Source organism: Clavelina lepadiformis, chromosome 5, assembly GCF_947623445.1.
Source record: "Clavelina lepadiformis chromosome 5, kaClaLepa1.1, whole genome shotgun sequence".
NCBI lineage: Eukaryota > Metazoa > Chordata > Ascidiacea > Aplousobranchia > Clavelinidae > Clavelina > Clavelina lepadiformis.
In genome coordinates this window covers 22,725,035-22,747,810 of record NC_135244.1, presented here as the reverse complement: position 1 = coordinate 22,747,810, position 22,776 = coordinate 22,725,035, and the positions used below count along the sequence as shown (strand labels likewise).

Here is a 22,776-nt window from a genome sequence, read left to right as displayed (position 1 = left end):
TGCAGCAAGATGTGCAGGATATCCTGGACCGAGTAGAGAGCTTTGTTCCATTTTCTGCCAGTCAATATGATGATGTAAACTCCATTGTGAGGTCATGTATGACTACGACATCACAATTGATGAGACTTGTTCGATTTTATCCTTTCAAGGTAACCAAGTTAACATTTTCAATAATCTAGCATCTGATTATTCAACTAACAACGACTTTTATCGAAGAATGAAGAAAATTTGCGAATAAATCGTCTGGGAAAGTTGCTCATGGCATCGTTGACTTCTGGTGAGGAGGCGATATCCTTTGAAACTGAATCTGTCGAAGGAAGAATGCTCAAGTTGAACAATCATGTCACGAGTAAGGAAGAAGTGTTACAATTTATAAGCCATCTACATCTGATACACACATATTGTTCACACACATACAGTGCATTGTGGTAGCAACATTCTCATGTGTGAGGTGTAACTCTTCATATAAGTTCCAATACTTTGATTATGACCACAATGAAATGTTTTCAGATCCTTTCGACGCTAACACCTCGTTCGTACAACTTTCTAATTTGCAGTCGCTTATAACTGATGATGTCATCAATATCGAGGTAATAATTGTGCTTTGTTTAATCACTCGCATTACGTTGCAATGATATTCAGAAGAATGTTTTGTAAAATTTTAGATTTTTCGTTATAACTCAACTTCAGCCAACTTCAGTCCATTTGATCTAAAAGTTGATTCTGTGACGTCAGTCAGCATAACGACAGGTTGGAGGGACGAGCTCCCCATCAGTAAAGAAATAGCAAAGAATCTAAAGTTAGAGTTCAGCCTGCCTCAACAGCCCGATAAGAGCAAGATATGGCTGAGAGTTAAAAGTGAATGTGACGGCTCAGCATGCCGTAGCACTGCCATTGGCTCTGCCTTCATAGACGTTGAGGGAGATTCGAGTGGTGCGATGGAAGCGACAATTCTAAACATTGTTGTGGGAAACTATGAAGGCAGAGTTAAAAAGCTGAAAATGTTCCTGACCCTTGTAGGCCAAGTAATAACCATGGCTACAAAGGAGTTTGACAAGGAAGGTTGGTATGAGCGTCTGTGAGAATTTGCCGTGAGTTACTGTGCATGAGTTGCAGTGAGTGTAACATCATACTGTTTTTCACTTTTGTTCTGTAGAAAGGTAACTGTGGAGTAGATATGATTGTCAGAGTCTTTGGTTCTCAAAATATTGTCATTATATTTCAGCAACACATTATCGATGGATCACAAAGGCGCCCTTTGTAGGATTTGGATCCTACAATGTTACCATTCGTGCTGACCTGGGTCCAGGCTACTACCGTGCCGGAACCATCACATCGGCCGTGTTCTCTGTTTGGGCCTTGCAGTGTCTTCACTGGTTTGATGCCAAGAATGGCTGGAAAGACAGCCTCTGCAAGGTGAGATATTGAAGGCGGAAAAGTGAAAAATTTTGTGAATTTAACATTTTTATTTAAATGAATGCTTTGTGGATTATTCTGTGATATGAGCAGCTAACATCATCTTATGTCTTTACCAGGCTCATGAGGACACGGTTTCCGGCATGGTTGTGTGCCATTGTGGTCACTACCCTGTTACAAGGGTGGTCTGGACCCAGGGTCATAAAAGAAGCACGGGTGAGTTTACAAGGGCGCCTTCGCTGCTCGCGTCGAAATTGTTGGTTTTTCCCAACAAACTGGACTACAATGAGGTAAGGATGTTTATGATGTAACAGAATGTGTCACTTTCAAATCATGAAATCATGTTCAGATCTCCTCCAACATGTGGCAGCGCGTCTTAGAAAATCCGATTGTGTTCTCCATGTTGTTCGTGCTCTATTCCTTGTATGGACTCGGACTAATATGGGCGAGATCAAAAGACCGGCAAGTGGAGGCAGAGGTGAAAATATTTGAATATGTCCGGTTGAATATGAAGACATGCTTGAGATTCTTTTAACATGGTGTCTATTGTTGTGTAACTGTGATGGAGTGCTACTGTCATATGTGAAAGTGATCAATCAAAATTAAAAAGCAATTATTTTTAAGGACCTGTGTGTGGAAGTCCCGGACAATAGTCCTTTCGATAAATATCGTTACATCGTGACGATTTTTACCGGCAGTCGACGAAATTCTGGAACTTCTGCTGTAGTCTGCCTCCGACTCGTTGGAAAAATGGCCACCAGTAGTGCTCATGTCATTCAGGTATTGTGACGTCATAATGTATTGAAATGCATTTGATTAAGTCATAAACTGATAATGAATGCTTTTTTACAGCACCACACAAAGATTTTGAACAGGGGAAGTGTGAAATCGTTCCTTATCACCACGTCAGACTGTCTTAGAGACATCACTGCGATTCGCTTGTGGCACGATAATGGCGGACACAGCCCAGAGTGGTATGAAGTAATAACAACTCAACAGGAAGTGTAGGAATTATTAAATGTAAGTTTTACGTTAGGTTCCTCCAGAGGGTTGTGGTAAGAGACCTGGAGAAAAATCATTCCTGGTTCTTCCTCTGCAACCGCTGGTTCAAGCATGTCATAGACCACGTAGTCCCTGCTGCATGCACCAAAGACCTGCACAACACCAGGACATTGTTCCCCTTGAGGTTGGAAAATCACCTCAGAGACAGGTAAAGTTTGAGATAATTTATATCCCACAATTGTACCGGATTATAAACATATAATTCCACAATACTGCAGATATCTTTGGTATGCATTCTATGGAATGCGCCCGTGGCAACGTCACGTGATGGGCAGGATAGAAATGTTATCGTGTTGTCTCATGATAACCTTGATGATCATGCTGACCGCGTTGATGTTCCACGGGAACAACCACGCACAGCAGGGACTGCTCTTAGCCGTTGGTAATTACACTTTTCAGTGGTGGCACGTGGCTGTCGGTGAGTTCAGTTGACATCGGTTTTGACAGAGATGGTTAAGAATATTATTTATTAATCGTCGTATTCTTTTGATTTGTAACAAAGGAATCGAGAGTGCTCTGTTGTCATCTCCAGCAACGTTTCTCATAACAACAATGTTTCGCCGATCGCAACGGCCGCATAAATCATTGCTAACTGACTCAAAAAGTGTCGGTGACGAAGAAAGTAATGTAAATGATGAACAAAATCCGGTCTCACATCATCCAAGTGTAGCAGATGGAAGCAAAGAGGAAAATCTGAAATTGGAACTTTTTCATCAACAACTTCCATTTGAGAATAAAACTCGTCTCAGAGTAAAACCTAATCGAGAAACTAGTTTCGTTGAAGTTGCTGAGACTTCACAACATGTTATGAGTGAAGACCGTCGAGTTCATCATCATCAACCCAAAGAAGCAACTGGAAAGATGAATCAAAAAGAAAGACGAAAACTGAAGAAAGAATCTCCCAAGAAACAGCATCATAACGAGAGAAAAATCCACCATAGATTGAAACCTTATGATAAAAGCCGTGCCTTTGAAGTAGCTGGGACTTCACAACAAGTTTTGAATGAAGAGCATCGAGTACATCATCACCTACGCAAAGAATTGAACAAAGAGCTGGATCAAAAAGAAAGACTGAAGCTGAATAAAGAATCTCCCAAGAAACAGCATCGTGGTGAAAGCAAAATCCACCATAAGGAGAGACTAAAGTGGGTGAAAGAACTCCTCCAAAAACAACATCGTGGTGAGAACAAAAGTCAACGGGGAGTAAAGCCGCATGGTGAAAACCGTGCCATTGAAGTAGCTCAAACTTCACAACAAGCTTTGAGTGAAAAGCATCAAGTACATCATCATCAACGCAAAGAATCGAATGATGACCTGGATCAAAAAGTGAGACGAAAGCTGAATAAAGAATCTCCCGAGAAAGATCATCGTGATGAGAGCAAAATCCTTTCTAAAGTGAAACATCATGGTGAAGCCCCTGCCATTGAAGTTGCTGATACTTCACGGCATGTTTTAAGTGAAGAGCGTCGAGTAAATCATCATCAACACAAAGGAGAAAGTGATGAGATAAATCGAAAACCAAGACAAAAGTTGGTAAAAGAATTTCCCAAGAAACAACATCGTGGCGAGAGTAAAAGTCCTAAAAGTCATCAGGGAGTAAAACCGCATGGTGAAAATCCTCCTTTTAAAGTTGCTGATACTTCACGACATGTTTTGAATGAAAAGCATCAAGTGCATCATCATCAACGCAAAGAAGCGAATGACAAGATGGATAAAAAAGAGAGAAGAAAGCTGAAAAAAGAATCTCCTAAGAAAGATCATCGTGCCGAGAGGAAAAGTCATCGAGGTGTAAAGCTGCATGGTGAAAATCATGCCAACACAGTTGCTCATATTTCACAGCATGTTTTGAGTGAAAAGCATCAAGTAATTTATCATCAAAAGAAAGAAATTAATGATGAGCTGGGTCAAAAAGAGAGACTAAAGTGGATGAAAGAACTTCTCCTCCATAAACCACATCATGATGAGAACAAAATTCAACTGGGAGCAAAAGCTCATAGTAAAAAACCTGCCATTGAAGTTGCTGTTACTTCACGACATCTTTTAAGTGAAGACGGTCGAGTTCATCGTCATCGACTTAAAAAAACAACTGAAAATATGGATCCGAAAGAGAGAAGAAAGCTGAAGAAAGAATCTCTTAAAAAACAGCGTCGTGAAGAGAGCAAAAATCCGGGTGTAAAACCGCATGGTGAAACTCCTGCCAACACAGTTGCTCAAACTTCACAGCGTGTTTTGAATGAAAAGCATCAGGTAATTCATCATCAAAACAAAGAAATGAATGATGAGCTGGATCAAAAAGAGAGGCTAAAGTGGATGATAGAACTTCTCCTCCATGAAGACCATCATGATGAGAACAAAAGTCATCAGGGTGTAAAACCGCATGGTGAAACTCCTGCCAACACAGTTGTTCATACTTCACAGCGTGTTTTGAGTGAAAAGCATCAAGTACATCATCATCAACGCAAAGAATTGAATGATGAGCTGGATCAAAAAGAGAGACGAAAGCTGAAGAAAGAATCTTCCAAGAAAGATCATCGTGGTGAGAGCAAAATCCTTTCTAAAGTGAAACATCATGGTAAAGCCCCTGCCATTGAAGTTGCTGAACCAAGACAAAAGTTGGTAAAAGAATTTCTCAAGAAACAACATCGTGGCGAAAAAAGTCATCAGGGAGTAAAACCGCATGGTGAAAATCCTCCTTTTAAAGTTGCTGAAACTTCACGACATGTTTTGAGTGAAGAGCGTCGAGTAAATCATCATCAACGCAAAGAAGCAAGTGATGATATGGATCATAAACCAAGACTAAAGTTGGTAAAAGAATTTCCCAAGAAACAACATCGTGGCGAAAAAAGTCCTAAAAGTCATCAGGGACTAAAACCGCATGGTGCAAATCCTGCTTTTGAAGTTGCTGAAACTTCACGACATGATTTGATTGAAGACCGTCGAGTTCATCATCATCAACGCAAAGAAGCGAATGACAAGATGGATAAAAGAGAGAGAAGAAAGCTGAAGAAAGAGTTTCTTAATAAACACCATCGGGGTGACAGTGATGGTTTTCGCCGGAAGAGTCATCAAACAGGGAAACGTGGCCATAAACATTCCATTATCGTCACTAAAACTGCACGACATGTTTCAAGTGAAGGTCACAGTAAACATGATGCCATCTCCCAGCCTCAACCTTCCAGTGGAAGAGTTAGATTTGAAGAGGAAAGTTCAGATGATTTAAAACCTCCAATGAGGAAAATGTTTTTATCATCCATTGTTCACGACAAAGATCAACCAAGTACATCATCAGCAGCTTTTGTGACATCTTTATCAATGCCACCTAGGTCATCATCTATTGCTATGACATCATCACAAGAGCCATCTACATCATCATTTGTTGGTATGACATCATCCCAAGTGCCATCGACATCATCATTTGTTGGTATGACATCATCACAAGAGCCATCTACATCATCATTTGTTACTGAGCAAGTGACTCCTTCTGCCAGGTAGTTGTTTACATTAAAATTGTCTTAGTTCATAGATTTAAGTTGTTTGTGTTTCCAGGTCGCACTTAGCTGGTCAGCGGGTGGCAGTGTCAGGCACTGGTCCTCATCGAGGGATTGCTTTCGTCGAGAATGATCCCAACACAGGGGATTCCCGCGTTCTTCCTCACTTCTTCATATACATTGCCTGGATATTACTGGTTGCAACTGTCCTGACATCGACTGTGCTTTGCGCCTTGTATGGAATGTCATATGGCATAGAAACTTGCAAAGAATGGTAAGACATTGTTGCGTCGTAATGTCAAATAAAGACTACGTAATAACAGTTGTTGAAACTTGATTTCCAGGTTGGTTTCTGTATCGGTTGCTTTCCTTCAAAGTGTCATAATTCTGGAACCTCTAAAAGAAGTCTTGATTGCCTACGTCAAGGTGGTGAATAACCCAAAACTCGATCTTCGCGACTGGATTCCACCTTTGCCCCCTTCAGGTTCATTTCACAACTATGATTTAGCAACATTTTTATTCTTTTTGATGATTTATTTTTTTAATAAAGTGACGCCGAGATCTCACAGCGGTGATTGTGACGCAATAAAGAGGAGACAAGACGAGGAGCGATCAAAGAATCGGATTTATCGTCCTCCTTCTCAGCTAAGACTTGAAATCACGCTCCAAGATATCGAGGAAAAAATAAGAACAAAAAGAAAGATAAAAGTGAGTTTCATGGAATAAATTTATGAAGCTGAATATGACAATATATTCTATTGTTACGTCACAGAACATATCGCTTCACCTAATATTTTTGGTGCTCTTGTTCATTGTGACGTTTGGACAAACGGACAGGAATTCGTTTCAATTTGGCAAAACTGTGCAGAATATGTTGTTGGATGGACACAGAAAGGTTGATTATTAGCTCATAATTACATCATTTATGACGTGTTTGTTCCAAATGCCACATTTCATGACAATATGTTCTCAGATGTCGTCGGCTAATGACGTATATAACTGGGTCGAGTTTTCATTGGCTGACAAGTTCTCGATTGGTCGCCTGACGCATTTTCCTGACAACCAATTGGTGATTCTGACGCCACCAACATTACGTCAGAAGCGAGTAATTAAAGGTTTGTTTCCACAAGAATTGTATTTTCTTGATAATTTATGTGGAAATGCTTTAGACTGTTTTTGAATTCTGAAGCTTTACTTTGCAGGTACGTCTTGTGTTCACAGCGATTCAGCATTTAAATACGGTTTGTCCGACACGAACCAGTGTAAACTTCACTACGAAAATCAGTTCCAAGAAAAGAGGAATCATGGACCCACCTGGTCCAGACCTCCTACACACGCAACAAAGCCCTCCCATGACGTCTATGAAAGGTAACTATGGCAACGCAGCGGTGCAGATTTTTTTGAAAAGTAGGAGTTACTTTACCTAACGTTTATTATTAATGACGTCACGTTGCAGTTGTTGGAAGTATTCGACGGCGAATACGTCATGGTTGAGTAGTTACATCGGTGATCTCGCGCTCTTCTACAATCCAGGCGGGTATTACGTCACAATTTCAAAATTAGCCAACGAAACACGTGACCAAGTTCATTATCTGAGGCGCTTCGGCTGGATTGACGGATACACGAGGTTTGTGGAAAGATTTGTTGCAAAGTCTTGTCAATTTTACTCAAACCATTTCCTTGAAGGTTCCTCATGCTTGAGACTGTCCTATACAACGTCCCCCATCGAATATATTGCGTCACTATGGTCGCCATAGAAATATCAAACACTGGCAACTATGTCGTCAAGCCACAATTGATGTTCATGCGAAGTCACCACGTCGAGTAAGTAGATTATGACCTAACAACGTTGTAAACTGCACGAAGTTATGTCGTCATTTCCTGTGAAGGCGTGCTTGGGACGTGGCGGTCCAGGTTGCCTTATATGGCATTCTTGTCCTGGTGGTGTACCACTTGGTGGAGGTAGCGAGCGGCTTCCTGAAAGAAGGCTTCCACTTTCTCAAAAACTTGTGGAATGTTCTGCTCTTGATAATTCTGATGACGTCAACACTGGTGGTGGGGCTTTACCTTAGCAGGTGATGAGTTAGACGTCATCATGAGGTATTTATATGCAAGCAGGGATTTCATAAATGATGTTATTTTTACACAGAGTGACTTACACGGACCAAGCGTTACAAGCTTACAGGAATAACATGAAATCTTTCCATCTCTACCACATGGCTGCTTTCACAGATTACCTCACAAAATGCCTTTTGTCCATTTGTACTTTCTTCACAATGCTGTACACCGTCAAGGTAAGAATATGACGTCATGAACATCAGTACCCGTCATAAAATCTGAATATGACATCATCATATTCAGGTCATGGAAGGTCATCCAATTTTTGATCTCATGCACGCCACCATACATAGAGCAAAGCTTGAAGTCCTAGGTCTTTCACTCTACATATTTTTCCTCTACATCACTTTCTGCCATGTTGGTGAGTTGGAAGCTCATGGTTGTCATAATTAATCGCAAATTTTACGCGAATCAGAGATTTGATCGAAAATCATCATTTTCAGGGTTGGTGCTTTTTGGAAGAAGCAAAGATTTCAGCAGTGTGAGCAAAGCTATGCAATCTGTGAGTCACACTTCTTCAATATGACGTATTAATTGTTTGTGAAGTAACTCAAGGTCATTTTAGGTTGTGGGCTTTTCCATGGAAGCGTTTACGTCAACAAACCTCCTTCGTGCTTATCCAATCAGAGGAAGCATTTTCCTCCTGTTAATTTTGTTCATTTTCATAAAAATATTTGTCAATTTTTTTGCTGCGGTTTTGGAAAACACCTTCCGAGAGTTGAAGTTGCTCAGACGTGAGCGCTTAACTCGCCAACACCTCATGTCTTTCGGAAGAAAACATATCAGGTATTGTGACGTTATAATCTTCTATTTGTATCCAACGTACAGCTGCTTTATGACATCATATTTTACAGGACCGTGTTCACGATCCGTGACGAAATTTCAGAGAGATTCAAAAAACTACGTAGCAAGAGAAAAGTTGAATAGACTTCTGGGAAATTAGCATTTGTTCATTATATTATTATAACCCAATAAAGTTATGTTGTGAACATTTGTGTTACCGGTATGTTCAAGTATTACTGCGGCTACAGCAAGTGCTACTGCAATACTTCAAGCACAACCACCATAATAACAACATATCGATAACATGAGATTAAAGTTCTTGTATGTTATGAATTTCAAAACAACTAACCCAGAAAATTATAAGTGTAATTTGTCAGTGTCGGTCAAACCTATGTAATCTTTTACAACGCGTTTTGCTTCGGAAATTGTCAAATCTAAATAGTTATGTGAACCAGTTATATGATCGATGCAGTTTCAAGTTGTCTATTGAAGTCATCTCTGCTTTGTTTTAATTTCTTTGCTATGCCCCAGATGATTAGCGTGAGAAATATCTTTTTGAAATTATGTTTCTGTATTTCTTTAACAGTTTTCTGCAATTCAAACATAAACATCTCATATCACTATAGGCCAAAGCTTTTAAACGGTCCCTAAACAACACAAATACAAGTCACCATATGTAGCCTGGCATTTATATATTTCTTTTACCTGGTTTACCACTGTTATTTAAAAACAACAGACGACCTGAGAGATATTGTTTTGTCCGAACCAGTCTTATAAAAAACGTTGTTTATTATTTTTCTTTTGACTCGTAGAAGGTAATTCCCCTCCTAGGAATTTGTTTCCAAAACATTTCTAAAAAGTTCAGTTTGGCAGAAGTTTAAAGCAGGTCGCTTACATTGTTCTACGATAAGAGAAACAATTGAAATCAATATAAGTGACAAAGGCAATCGGTGCTTTATTTAGGCATGAATAGAATGTTTTCTGTGAACGTGCACTTAAGTGTATACCCTAACAAGAACATTTTGTATTAAATTAACCTAAACTACCGTTGGGGTATTTGTACTAGTTCACGTAAATGCCAACCTACAGTACAGTTCAGTTTTGGCTGGTGACTTTAGTTGTGGTAAAAACGAAAAATTGCCTTAGCAGTTTATATTGTCACCGTTACATTCCTATGCTGAAAATATTGATTACTAATCACTTCCCCCCATTGCAATAGAACTTTAGACCGTCCTCAGATGCAGCAAATTACTTCCAATATGCCTTTACTAACAAGAACTGTTGTTGACGATATTCCTGTATGTTGCTCAGTTGCTAGTCATTTAGTCAAATATTCACTCAGTCATTTGCTTAAAAAAGAAAAAAAAACGAAAATAAAATCAAGTAATGGCTACAAGTCAAGAAATAATTGCGTAAAGATATTAAGAATTAATGTGTCATCATACATCTTAGTTTTTATTTTAAAAAAGGTCAAGAAAGTTTGTGGGTAACAACAATAGTTAATTGTTGCAAGATAAAAGCTGGTTCTGGTTTCACTGACAGTCTCAATCTATTTGTTATGAAATATTCTGCTGCAAGAGTCTGGATATAATAGCATTTGCATTCAACCTGACAACACTTGCCCATATAAATGTTCATTTTAATGACATCATAATTTATTCCAAATACACTACAAGAATAACATCACGAAACACTGAAACAGTAGCTTGAATACTAGACTCTTAAGAATCAAATTTAGATTGAAAGGGATAACACATGTGAAAAGTTGCATTATAGAGCTATGAATGTCATCATTTGTTGAAATAAACGCAAAACCATACGAAGCAAATAGAATAAATACTTGATAACATATTATATGCAAGTCACTTATACTGGTCGATACAACTTTTCAATTACAGAAGTTTGTTTGCCACTAATTTTTGCTGTCGATAAGCATGTTTCAATATCTCCTTACATCATAAAGGCACAATAAACAACAAAGACAATGCAAAGCATGGTGCAAAATATGAAAATACTTTAACAGTTGAGTTTTAATCTGATGATTTACTTAATCTACAGCTATAATGCCTTTACGCAAAAGATGCATTGTTGGCACTTGAGAGAACCTTTGTAAGATGGGAAATTAAACACAAAAGAGAAATTTCTTGTATATTAAGAACAGGTAATTAAGTGAACTATTTTGCAGATTAGTTTCTGTTTTCTGCAGCCAAGAATAGTGTTTTTGTCTATGTCAGTTTCATGGGAACACAGAAGCCGGTTTGCAAAACTGTAGTGGCTTGATATGTTGTCATTTCATTTCAGCTCTCTCGTAATGATGGAGGGTCCAAGCACCATTCTATGGATCCTGCCGCATCAAACTTCATACAAACCTGTGTCGGGAAAATTTTGTTCACCATGTTCTAGGTATGAGCTGCACTGCATTGGTTCAACACATACCATGGTTGCAAAGGTGATGAGATATTGGACAAAGTAAAATTGTAGAACTTTTACAAATAAAAAAGCTCTGTGGATTATTTTCTGCTATGACCAAGCAATATTATCACCTCATGTCTTTACCAGACTCATGAGGACAAGGTGCTGCTTTAGGAAGTTCCCCAGAACTAGAATAGTCTGGAACCATTCTATTGACCATGTTCTCTGCTTATGTCTTGCAGTGTCTTAACTTGAGTGGGATTGGTGGCCGCGCTGACGCTAATAACTTTTTTACATTCTCCGATTGGTTCTTAATGCACGTTTTGGCCTTCGAGGCCTTGACATATTTTCCAGTCCAATTTGTGGAAAATGTCGATAAATATTAATATGCTTGAGAACACCTGCGCAGGACAATTGTTCCACATTGAAGACGAAAATTAATACCGGCTGGAAAGACAGGCTCTGGAAGGTGATAAATTACTGGGAATTTCCAGCAAGGTGAAATATTAAAATTAGGGAAGTGAAAATTTTACTGAATATAGCATTTTCAATTAATTGAATGCTTTGTGGATTATTCTATGATAAAAGCAGCTAACATCATCTTATGTCTTTACCAGGCTCATGAGGACACGATTTCCGGCACGGTTGTGTGCCAATGTGGTCACTTCCCTGTTACAAGGGTGGTCTGGACCCAGGGTCAAAAAAGAAGCACGGATGATTTTACAAGGGGACCTTCGCTGCTTGCGTCAAAGCTGTTGGTTTTTCCAAACAAACTGGACTACAATGAGGAAAGGATATTTATGATGTAACAGAATGTGTCACTTTCAAATGATGAAATCATGTTCAGATCTCCTCCAACATGTGGCAGCGCTTCCTTGAAAATCCTATTGTCTTCTCCATGTTGTTCGTGCTCTATTCTTTGTATGGGCTCAGACTAATATGGGCGAGATGTGGAAAAGGTCGACAACTAATATGTTTGCAACCACCTGCGTCAGCACAATTTTTCGTTCCCCACAATCAGGACAAAAATTAAAATGAATGAAAATTGATACCAACAGTGGCTGGGAAGACAGGTGACAGAACACTCAGCGTCAAAAAAGAAGCACGGATGATTTTACAAGAGCGCCTTCGGTGCTCGCGTCAAAGTTGTTCGTTTTTGTAGTTGGAAATATTGAAGGGCGAGTTAGAAAGCTTAAAATGTTCCTGACCATTGTAGGCCAAGTAATCACCATGGCTAGAAAGGAGTTTGACAAGGAAGGTTGGTATGAGCGTCTGTGAGAATTTGCAGTGAGTTACTGTGCATGTTTCCATCATACTGTTTTTCACTTTTGTTCTGCAGAAAGGTAACTGTGGAGTAGATATTATTGTCAGAGTCTGTGGTATTTGAAATATTGTCATTAAATTTCAGCACCATCATACCGATGGACGACAAAGGCGCCCTTCGTAGGATCTGGATCCTACAATATCACAATTTGTTCTGACCTGGGTCCAGGCTACTACCGTGCCGGAACCATCACATCAACCGTGTTCTCTGCTTGGGCCTTGCAGTCTCTTCACTGGCTTGATGCCAACAATGGCTGGGAAGACAGCCTCTTCAAGGTGAGATATCAAAAGCTTCTGTAACTCAAGAGCATTCAACAAAGGAAAGTGTTATTGTTATTTTGAAGTCTTATTATTCTCCGTTAGCTGGTTCATGAGAACACGGACAGACATGGCACTGTGCAGTTGTGAGCAATAGCAACTAAAATAGTTTGGAAAAAATACAGAAGAATTTTGAAAGGGGTCCATCTATGTTGGATTCAAAATTGTTGATTTTCTCAACATACATAGACTACTATAATCTTTCCACAGTTTAAATAGCATTCTTCTCCAAATCTATCCACTAATTATGCCTTTAGCTAGGCTACACGTTCCCTGACCACGAGGGCCAAGGAATGAGACAACGACATTTACGTCACGTCGCTTCCCGCCAATTTGTAAGAAAACATTGGGGGATTCCCATAATTGTGTCGTCAAAGTAGCGCGTCACCTAATGTATAACAGGGTCGATGGAAAATGTCGGAAAGGAAAGTGAGAGCACTGGAAAATGACAGCAATCAATGTTTTCTTTCAAAATTGCAAAATATATAAATTTTGAGATTAGAAACTTTAGTTTGTTGGCGATCATCTTTTTAACGCTCTTTCTATTGTGCATGTCTATCTCTGCCTGACATATCGATCTCAACTTCACCATTCTTCATATTCCGATGAATCGATCTTTACTTGAATCAAGATTTCGAAAACGATGGTTTCACTTGCTTGCGACACTGCGAGGGTTCTTAGCAGTTAGCACAAAGCGATTCGATCACTAGACTGCTGTTATAACACACTAGACTGTTTTTATAACACACTAAACAATACAAGATAATATTTAGCTAATTTCAACATGTCAAAAAACAAGGACTTGTTTGAGAAGTGTTTATTTTAAAAATCGTTGAAAAGCGAAGTTTGTCACAGAATGCGCGCATTAGAAACATCACACAGGAAATAGTGAGCGCGCTTAGCAACGGACGTCAGAGTAGATTGCCCCGCTAATTATTTGGACCGCAGAACCAAGGCACAAACATATTCTAAACAAAAAAGTGCCGAGTAATAAATCTACACTGCATACGTCATATCTTGCATTATGTCGTCATAAAAAGATGACTTCGACGAACAAAAATCTTTCACAGCCAGCAACAAATATTCGTGATTTTGAGAGAATTTGGGTTTTTACAAAACTTCTATTTACAAACACTCACACTAACAACCTACCACTTGAGCGCGCACGAGGGCAGTGAAGTGTTTACCCAACAATGTTGTATTAATCTCTACGTCATAATAGTTCGTTGAAATTCAACAATACTAGGAATATAATGACTGATAATTGCCTGTACAGTGAAAGGCGCAATAACACAGATGCAGAAGCCACAAAGTAAACGCAACGTAACGGATGCTTCAGTGTAAGATCATTCTCTTAGGGCTGTGCTTTGACTTTCGTTACTTCTAATGCTAATTCAAGACCAAGAAAGTTAAGTAATGGACAAAAAAATCGTAAGAGGTTGAAGGCAAAGAAAAAATAAACACAAAATCGATCGATACAAAGAATAATGTGTCTGATATAACAACTTGCGCAGTTTCTAATCACAAAACACTGCAACTCCGACCATATGCTTCGGGAATCCCCCAAAGCGGGCCTGCGAAGCGTCCCAATTAAAAGTCTCTTTTAACTTTATATGATGTCTATTGCACGACAAGCCTAAGAGCCACAAGCAGGGCGGACGAAAGTGCGATGACGTTGAACGAGGGGGTTGACCCGCCACAGGTTGGACATGTTAAATCAGGATCACGTGATCTCGGTTCGGTTCTAGAAAACATAGAAATCATATCAAAGCAATTGAAAAGTGAAATAAAGCAATTGATAGATTTCCACCCAAATATCGAACCACCAGAAAGTGACCGATGTAATGATGATATAAAATGGAAACTAAGCCCAAGAGCCAAGTAAGAAAGTCCGTCTAAACTCGTCACCGTATTAAAATTTAAGCTTAATAAAACGAAACACAAACCGCACTTGGCAAAAGGCGGCCAGTGTAACTGACTCTACACGAGGTAGAGGTTGTTAAAGTGACAACGACACTTACTCAATCGCTTCCACCTCCCCCGAGCCGTCTCCTGAATTGTCGCCGAAAGGTTCGTACGTGTCGACCTCATCATCTGCGCGCAAATATTTCTCATTGTTAAAAAGTCTAGTTTTATGGTTATTATTGTATCGTCACTATACGACTATATTATGACAATTACTGTTATATGATTTGATATAATTAATATGACTATGGCTTTATAACTGTTATTTTTGAACTATTTTATTGAAAACAGGTGGCTGATGATAAAACAAGTTAATTTAATTTGAAAGTAAATTCACCGAAAAACGAATGTTTGATAACATCTACATGTGCCAGTATTAACGTCACGAATACAGAATGCGGCAAATTATCCGCTTATTACGAAACAGGTGTCAGCAATTATGACGAGATGGCTGATGCTGGACTCACAAGCACAAGTAGAGTCCCCCTGTCTTTAATGAGCCACATCAGGCGTACAGTAGTTTAAATACAGTTAAACTTTATAACAGGAATGCCTGAGAGTAGTTAGGCCCAACTCAACTTTTAGTGTTTATCCCGGTAAATGTAAATGCTACTTACGGTATAGGCTACCATGTAATTATTACAGTCTAGGCTTGATCGTAAACCCGGAAAGCTACCGACATTTCTGGCAAAAATTTTGACAAAACCAGAACCGTACCGTTGTCCACCAGATGGGGGTCAAATCCCCTGTAAGCGCTGTTCAACATTTCAATCGTGTTTTTCAATGACGTGATTTGACCCTTTATGACGTGATTGGGGAGGTTTCTGCGACGCAATAACCACTTCCGTGTTGTTGTGGAATCCGTCCATGACCACTGGGTGCTGATATCTGCCAAACAAGTTCATGAAAATTTTCCGCATCGTCCAAGCACATCCGATCACAATAACCCATATTCTGACGTCACACTTACTGTCCCTGAGTATGTTCGTTCCAGCAGGTGGCGCTGGAGTCTTCCTCGGCCTCATCCAGACAAACGTGATGTGGGATCATCTTCCAGTGGTTCTTGCTCTGGTGGATCGACGCCCTCACGTCTTCCACCAGGGCGCCGAGGTTAGTTCCGGCCGCAGTCGTCACCTGTCGAATTGAATTGTCGAAGTAGTCGTACCTGTGACGTAATATAGGAGTGATAATGACGCAATAATATTCACATAATACGGAAAACAAGCGATGAAGAATTGTCGAAGTGTACCAGATGCTTCGCCCGAGCATAACAAAGACATTCCATTATAACATGGGGAGCTTTTTCCATCAATAATTCACGCGGGTTAAATTGATTACTCGTACATTAGCAACATCTGACATATGTTACTTGTATCTGAGTTATCGAGGCGATTTATGTATCCAGTCCATTGGAATATACGGAACAACAATATAAAATTCCTCATCTGTAATACATTCCTAATAAATTCCTCATCTGCATTATTTCATCATCAAAGGTCAAATGTCGCCACATTATTGCTTTCCATGGTCAATATTGTAGCTTACATTAAGCGTAGGCTTACTGTACGTCTTCCTGGCGCAAAATCCGCAATTGCAGTGAATTTTTCACGTAGTATGCATTCGGCTGCAGTAGATGTATAGATGGAATTTGGAACGAATAATGCAGTTTTTGTTAACTGCATCTGCAGACGAGATAGTTTGGCCGACTTGTGTAATTTTACCTCAGGTCTTTTCTTTCTCTGGGTCCTGTATAAGAAAATCAACCATATAAAACTTCCAAGACGGATATTTCTACAAAACTTGGCGGAAGAATTTGGGATGCTCTCTCTAAAACGTTCCTCAAAGCCTCGTTCTGCAGAAGAAGCAGCTGCTAGCGGTATCGACAACCACCAAAAAGAAACTGCCAAGTCAGAGACCACTGGAAAAAGAACCACTCTGTTGGCAGATGAAACAAATGTGAAAACTCCCCATTATGGGGAAAATACGCTGCCTACGTGTGTGAAAGGGCTGCAAATGAGATATACTCGTTATATGTCACTTGTTCAGTGATGTTTGACTTGATTGTGTTGTTATGTTAAATAAAAACATAAACAAAACAGACCGTTGTACTCCAAATTACATGGGTGTCAAAATGACACTCTCGATTTGTGAAATCATTCGGAGTTTACTATTTTACCAAAAAATTAAAGAAAATAAGTGCGACAAGCAAAATGCATCAGCAGCTATCAACAAAGGAACAGCAAATGGAGATTCAAATGGTCCAAGTGAGTAAATTAAATAAAAAGCCTGATGTTAGTTGGATTGATTTTATTTAATTATGTAGGCTATAAGAAATTGAAACAAATCATTTGCTGAGTTGTGTCGTCACTCCGCCAGTCCCCGGCAGGTGCCAGTGCTATTGTAGCAATATGGAACTGGTTACACAAATTTTCTACTGCAGATGCAAGTATGATATTTTGGAGGCTTGTGGGAGCAATTAAGGACATCGATAATATCACCGGTAATACTTTTGTTGTTCGCAGCAAACTTGTTATGAAATCATCATCAAATATCAACTATAACTTAAAGCATGCTCTAGCACTTAGAGCATGAAGGCAAAACAGGGCATGCATGGTAACAAACTTGTAGCGTGACAAGAAACACTGAAATGGCGCACATGAAAAGCAATCTTAATCATTTTAACACCAACCAATGTTGGCTCACCTAATGCTGAGTAATGTCACGACTGAATGCAAACCACAAGATTCTTTTCACCTGGCGCTTGTAGAGAAAAGTCATGGATTTTGATACGAGGAATGTTCACTTCACTGGCTAGCAACTACTGCTTTAGTGTATGATGTCAATTGTTCAAAATGTTCGAAATTACTGAACTACCACGTATGTGTTGACTCATTAATTAACTTTAAAGGTCTGTACTACTGTTGACGTGGATGATGTCCAGGCGTAAATTGTCTTTTTTTTTAATAAGGTCGATGGTAAATTGAATTAGAAAAGCCACAAAAAACAACCCACACAGAATCGAAACAATTATAACAGGCAAAAATTTGTGAAAATTACAATAAGTGTTAAAACGGAAAATAAATAATTTTCGGGTTAAAATAGAAATATTCGATCAATGTCTTCAAGAAATTATTTATTATATCATTATATCACATGTTTACATCGTCACATTATTACATCACATCACCATAGCCTATTTAAAACAATTTTAATTTGACAACCGAGGTAGACAACGCCATTGCGTGTAGATGCAACTATAGTGCCAATAGATACTTAAATAAATTTTATAAAATGAAACGACAAACAACGCCAAAAAGTTTGAAGTTGACGGAAACTGCTTAAAATTATCCGAATGTGGAAATCAAATCTTCAGATAGAAAGGACGCAAGGAACGTATCGTTCTCTGTCCATGTTGGTCGATACTTGCCATTTGTTGGTGGCTAGATCATAGAATTCTACTGTTTTGGAATCACACCTATAAAATATATAAAGTAACTTCTTGAACAAAAACATCTATATCTCATGCTTTGCCTCTATAATTAAGTGAAATATATAATTAATAAAACGAAACTGTTTTTTATTAGTTTCCCAAAACTCATCATGACCTTAACCTTCATCTGGTTGTTCCTGGACCAATATGCTGGGTAAGTTGTTGTGGAAATTGTAAAACGTTTTATCATATTTACCCTCCAAATACCCATCGCCTATAAGGCCACCCACTTTACAAGATCAAGCTCATCTTTTATGATGGTTTACGAAAAGAATTTTTTATGATTACGTATAATAATTATGTATGCATACAATTACTCACCCTCCAAACACCCATATAAGGCCATCGACTACACAAGCTGATCCACCACTTCTTTCCTCATTCATAGATGGAACATCAATCCAAGTTTTCGTGTCCAGGTTATATTTTTCAACAGAAGAGAGACGATTTGAACCGCCACGTCCACCTGATTAAATTCATTTAAAGAACATGACAAGTCATAAATCTCCCTAAACATTTGAAAGATATTTGCACTTGCAGCAAGACTCACCTATCGCGTATATTTCGTTGTTTAATACAACAGCAGTTAATCCAGATCTGCAGGTTTTCATTGATGAAATGAATTCCCACTTTCCATTTCGTGGATCATAAAATTCTGCTGTATTTGTGCGATTGTTGTCATCATCCCTTCCTCCAAGCGCATAAAGCAAACCTTTCAAAATAAACCATCAATCAATCAAACACGTCACTTGTGCTTAAACTTCGAGCATTATTGCTCCATCACTTTATGAAGGAAAAGTCAAATCCTTCACATTGTTAATATGAATTTTTCTTTGATTTAATTTTCGTTGCTTTACCTTATGCTACTTTTTTATATTTTTTCCAAAAAACATGAAACCTGGTTCCGTCGCCAAATTTAGAAAATGTTAGAAAGCGCACAACTTGTACAAGTTGTCAGAGTGGGGTGTACCGACACTTAATCACGCGACACTTAATCACGCGACGCTTAGTCACCGACACATAATCACTAGGACACTTAATCACGCGACACATAATCACTAGGACGTTTAATCACGCGACTTGGATACTTAATCACGCGACACATAATCACTTGGATGTCGGAAAAGCGTGAGGAAAATTCAGTAATTCAAGATCATGTGCATCTCTCTGTGGGGATGGCGATGTAGATTGCTTTTAAGGTTGGCCTAAAGCCAAAGGCTATTAGTGTTTCTTTTAGAACTCCCCGACAATTGTCTTTGACTCCGTTGCACCGGCTTTCTCTATAATGTTTCTTTAAATCAACACCAGCTTCATAAAGTCTAATTGTTATATTGTCCGAAATAAGTTGTATCACATTAGAAACATTTTCATCATCTTTTCACATTTAAGCAAAACTATAACTCCAATTCAGTAATGAACAGTCCAGAAGGTAAAACTGATATTATGTGTAGAGACAAGAAGGGAAGATTTTAACCAAACCTTAGTTTTTATACAAACACATTAGCCAATCAGCAAATAACATGTCATTTTGCATTGCTACGTATAACCTATGTAATATCTAACATTATTCTATTGTCACCGAAGCTTTTGACCAAAGTACCATCAAAACGTTACACCGTAAAATACAATGCTACTTGAAACTTGAAATTGTAAATGTGTGATTAAATGTCGCGTGATTAAATGTCCTAGTGATTATGTGTCGCGTGATTAAGTGTCACCAAACCGTCAGAGTGACAGAGTGACATTTTATATTTTAGATAAATTTAGAAACTGTTGGGAAGCATGAAGTCCGTGACGTCACGCAGACTGTCATTTCAAATCATAGAACATTTAACATGTGACCAGCGGCTTGATCTTGTATTTTCTGCGCTGCATTATTATTATTATTATTATCTTGCACTCAAAAGACCACATCGTTTTTTACAGCGACACGTCATCAAACCTTTTTAAAAATAGTAAGCCTAAGTGAGTCGAGTTGACTTGTGTCACGTGCCAATAAATATTCCTACTCGCTTTGATTGTATTGACATGAGTTAATTCCTGGTAAGTGGGAATGTTTGGCCAATTTATAGGTCAACAATTTACGCACAAATGAGTACCCGCAATGCTATATCGATGCTACTGGAATAGAACAAATTATTCAAATCGTTTGAAGATACTTTCTCAAGTAAGTGTTTAGGGCTTTAGGCCTAAGCATGATATCTCAACCCGCTTTCAATTTAAGCAACATACGTCATTTTTAGGAGTCGACTTGACACGAAAAGACCCTTGAATTTACATTAAATTTTTATAAAAATTTCATAAATTGTCAATAATTTATGATTATTATAATATCATTATAAATTACGATTTCAGGAATTTTTTAAACGAAAACTATTTACAAATTAGTTGATTGTGATGATGAACGCAAAGCAGCTATGTTTAGAGGAGTAGTACAAGAAAACAGCAACCATGTTCACTTTATGGCGTTGTAAAGTGAACCTGTGACGTAACAATGAACAATACTGAGTACAATATGCGAATATGAACGCGAGTATCTGCTTTAAGTATACTGCCCTCCCCTGGCAGGTGCCCGTATGTTTTTATCAATGTGGAAACGAACGATTGGTGATTGACATCTCTCAATTTACTTCGACAACTTTAATAAAAGTTTACTTCAGACATCAAAATAATAAACTCACCTCGTGCACTGACCAACGCTTGACAATGTCGCTTTTTATTCATGTTTGTTATCGAAGACCATTTCCTCTCTTCAGAATTGTAACTTTCACATGATGACAGACGACCAGTGTCATTATAACCACCAGCACAATAAACAAGACCTACAAGACATAATCAGAAGATAATTAATTCATGCAAGAAAACTTTTGGTTACATCCTACTATGATATCATAATTGTTTGGTTGAGATCTAAACGGAGTTTATTGTGACGGGTGTACCGACACTTAATCACGCGACATTTAATCACGCGACACTTAATCACCGACACATAATCACTAGGACACTTAATCACGCGACACATAATCACTAGGACATTTAATCACGCGACACATAATCACTAGGACATTTAATCACGCGATTTGGATACTTAATCACGCGACATTTAATCACGCGACACATAATCACTTGGATGCGACAGCACTTGGACAGCGCCTTTGTCTATAGCAGGGGTCGGCAACCTTTTGCTAGTCACAGGCCAAATGTCGAGTGTACAACTCTTTGGCGGGCCGGAACTTTCATTAATACTATAATTCACACTCACTTCAGTATATTACGTTACATTGCTGCAATCTCAATCATACCAATCACAAAAAGAGCAAAATACATGTATTCACACTTGAATAAGGTCCATTTGAAATTTCTCGGGAATGGTATTGGCGTCCACATCAAAAGGAGTACTGAATAGCCTGAATTTATTTTGTAGAGAACGAATGTCGGAAAAGCGTGAGGAAAATTCAGTAATTCAAGCTCGTGTGCATCTCGCTGTGGGGATGGCGATGTAGATTGCTTGGTTGGCCTAAAGCCAAAGGCTATTAGTCTTTCTTCTAGAACTCCCCGACAATTGTCTTTGACTCCGTTTCGCCGGCTTTCTCTATACTGTTTCTTTAAATCAACACCAGCTTCATAAAATCTAATTGTTATATTGTCCGAAATAAGTTGTATCACATTAGAAACATTTTCATCATCTTTTCACATTTAAACAAAACTATAACTCTAATTCAGTAATGAACAGTCCAGAAGGTAAAACTGATATTATGTGTAGAGACAAGAAGAGGAGATTTTAACCAAACCTTAGTTTTTATGGAAACACATTAGCCAATCAGGAAATAACATGTCATTTTGCATTGCTACGTATAACCTATGTAATATGTAACATTATTCTATTGTCACCGAAGCTCTTGATCAAAGTACCATCAAAACGGTTCTGACGTGAAGAAAAAACTTTTTACCTATTACCTTTCTTAAAACAAAGTTTTGCAAAAGTGAAGTACACACCATATACGCATAGATGGGTATCGCGACAATTCTAATGATAATTTAAATTAAACCGTCAAATTCAGAAAACATTGGTTTAAAGTTGACTTCCACCAGCTAGAAACTCTTTGTTATTTAGCCAGAATTATCACCAACACGATGACAGTCATCGTGTTGACACAGTTGACCGTTATCTGTCAAGCGATGCGATGTCAAGCGATGCGATTGCGATGTCATAAACGGGGAAAAGTCTAAAGCTGGACATAAATTTAAAATGGTTTTCAGTGTTTCACCGGAAACAATCGCATTTTCGTATTAATATAATATTATCGCATTTGAAATAAGTTTTAAAATTTCTTCTTAATCTAACTTGCACTAAAACATCGAACATATTAAAACATAATATAAAACATCTAACATACCTAA

At 38.5% G+C, this 22,776-nt stretch overlaps 3 protein-coding genes and 1 long non-coding RNA gene across 4 annotated transcripts in view; 1 reads left to right on the top strand and 3 right to left on the bottom strand.

Annotated features, from left to right (window-relative positions):
- Positions 1–22,776, top strand: part of LOC143459601 (uncharacterized) — a 218,744-nt gene that overhangs the window by 2,299 nt on the left and 193,669 nt on the right. Inside the window, exons 8-32 of the mRNA XM_076956816.1 lie at positions 6–149; positions 217–349; positions 511–590; positions 666–1,062; positions 1,226–1,416; positions 1,536–1,706; positions 1,766–1,894; positions 2,041–2,196; positions 2,269–2,390; positions 2,453–2,626; positions 2,697–2,896; positions 2,981–5,966; positions 6,025–6,240; positions 6,311–6,450; positions 6,517–6,674; positions 6,739–6,861; positions 6,940–7,081; positions 7,169–7,334; positions 7,423–7,593; positions 7,653–7,790; positions 7,856–8,041; positions 8,116–8,260; positions 8,328–8,445; positions 8,528–8,586; positions 8,650–8,870. Of these exons, the coding sequence (XP_076812931.1) occupies positions 6–149; positions 217–349; positions 511–590; positions 666–1,062; positions 1,226–1,416; positions 1,536–1,706; positions 1,766–1,894; positions 2,041–2,196; positions 2,269–2,390; positions 2,453–2,626; positions 2,697–2,896; positions 2,981–5,966; positions 6,025–6,240; positions 6,311–6,450; positions 6,517–6,674; positions 6,739–6,861; positions 6,940–7,081; positions 7,169–7,334; positions 7,423–7,593; positions 7,653–7,790; positions 7,856–8,041; positions 8,116–8,260; positions 8,328–8,445; positions 8,528–8,586; positions 8,650–8,870 (6,866 nt within the window). The remainder of the gene's footprint in view (positions 1–5; positions 150–216; positions 350–510; positions 591–665; positions 1,063–1,225; positions 1,417–1,535; positions 1,707–1,765; positions 1,895–2,040; positions 2,197–2,268; positions 2,391–2,452; positions 2,627–2,696; positions 2,897–2,980; positions 5,967–6,024; positions 6,241–6,310; positions 6,451–6,516; positions 6,675–6,738; positions 6,862–6,939; positions 7,082–7,168; positions 7,335–7,422; positions 7,594–7,652; positions 7,791–7,855; positions 8,042–8,115; positions 8,261–8,327; positions 8,446–8,527; positions 8,587–8,649; positions 8,871–22,776) is intronic.
- LOC143458725 (uncharacterized) lies at positions 13,723–15,910 on the bottom strand. Its single transcript, XM_076955577.1, has 4 exons — positions 15,856–15,910; positions 15,603–15,773; positions 14,942–15,014; positions 13,723–14,664 (listed from the first exon to the last, which is right to left on the bottom strand). The coding sequence occupies exons 1-4, from the start codon at positions 15,908–15,910 to the stop codon at positions 14,541–14,543; spliced, it is 423 nt and encodes a 140-aa protein (XP_076811692.1). The 3' UTR covers positions 13,723–14,540.
- On the bottom strand, positions 17,903–19,050 carry LOC143460444 (uncharacterized). Its single transcript, XM_076957939.1, has 3 exons — positions 18,926–19,050; positions 18,697–18,841; positions 17,903–18,360 (listed from the first exon to the last, which is right to left on the bottom strand). Exons 1-3 carry the CDS (start codon positions 18,984–18,986, stop codon positions 18,255–18,257), a joined length of 312 nt encoding a protein of 103 aa, XP_076814054.1. The 5' UTR covers positions 18,987–19,050; the 3' UTR covers positions 17,903–18,254.
- On the bottom strand, positions 19,689–22,510 carry LOC143460443 (uncharacterized). The gene is made up of 2 exons (XR_013117884.1): positions 22,042–22,510; positions 19,689–19,749 (listed from the first exon to the last, which is right to left on the bottom strand). It is a non-coding gene; the product is annotated as an uncharacterized LOC143460443 (long non-coding RNA).

Coding starts and splice junctions, on each gene's coding strand:
- LOC143458725 (XM_076955577.1), bottom strand. CDS start 15,910: ATGAGGCCGAGGAAGACTCCAGCGCCACCTGCTGGAACGAACATACTC. Junction 15,774..15,855: donor AACGAACATACTCAGGGACA/GTAAGTGTGACG, acceptor CTTGTTTGGCAG/ATATCAGCACCCAGTGGTCA. Junction 14,665..14,941: donor GGGGAGGTGGAAGCGATTGA/GTAAGTGTCGTT, acceptor TATGTTTTCTAG/AACCGAACCGAGATCACGTG.
- LOC143460444 (XM_076957939.1), bottom strand. CDS start 18,986: ATGAAAACCTGCAGATCTGGATTAACTGCTGTTGTATTAAACAACGAA. Junction 18,842..18,925: donor CAACGAAATATACGCGATAG/GTGAGTCTTGCT, acceptor GAATTTAATCAG/GTGGACGTGGCGGTTCAAAT. Junction 18,361..18,696: donor CTTATATGGGTGTTTGGAGG/GTGAGTAATTGT, acceptor TATATTTTATAG/GTGTGATTCCAAAACAGTAG.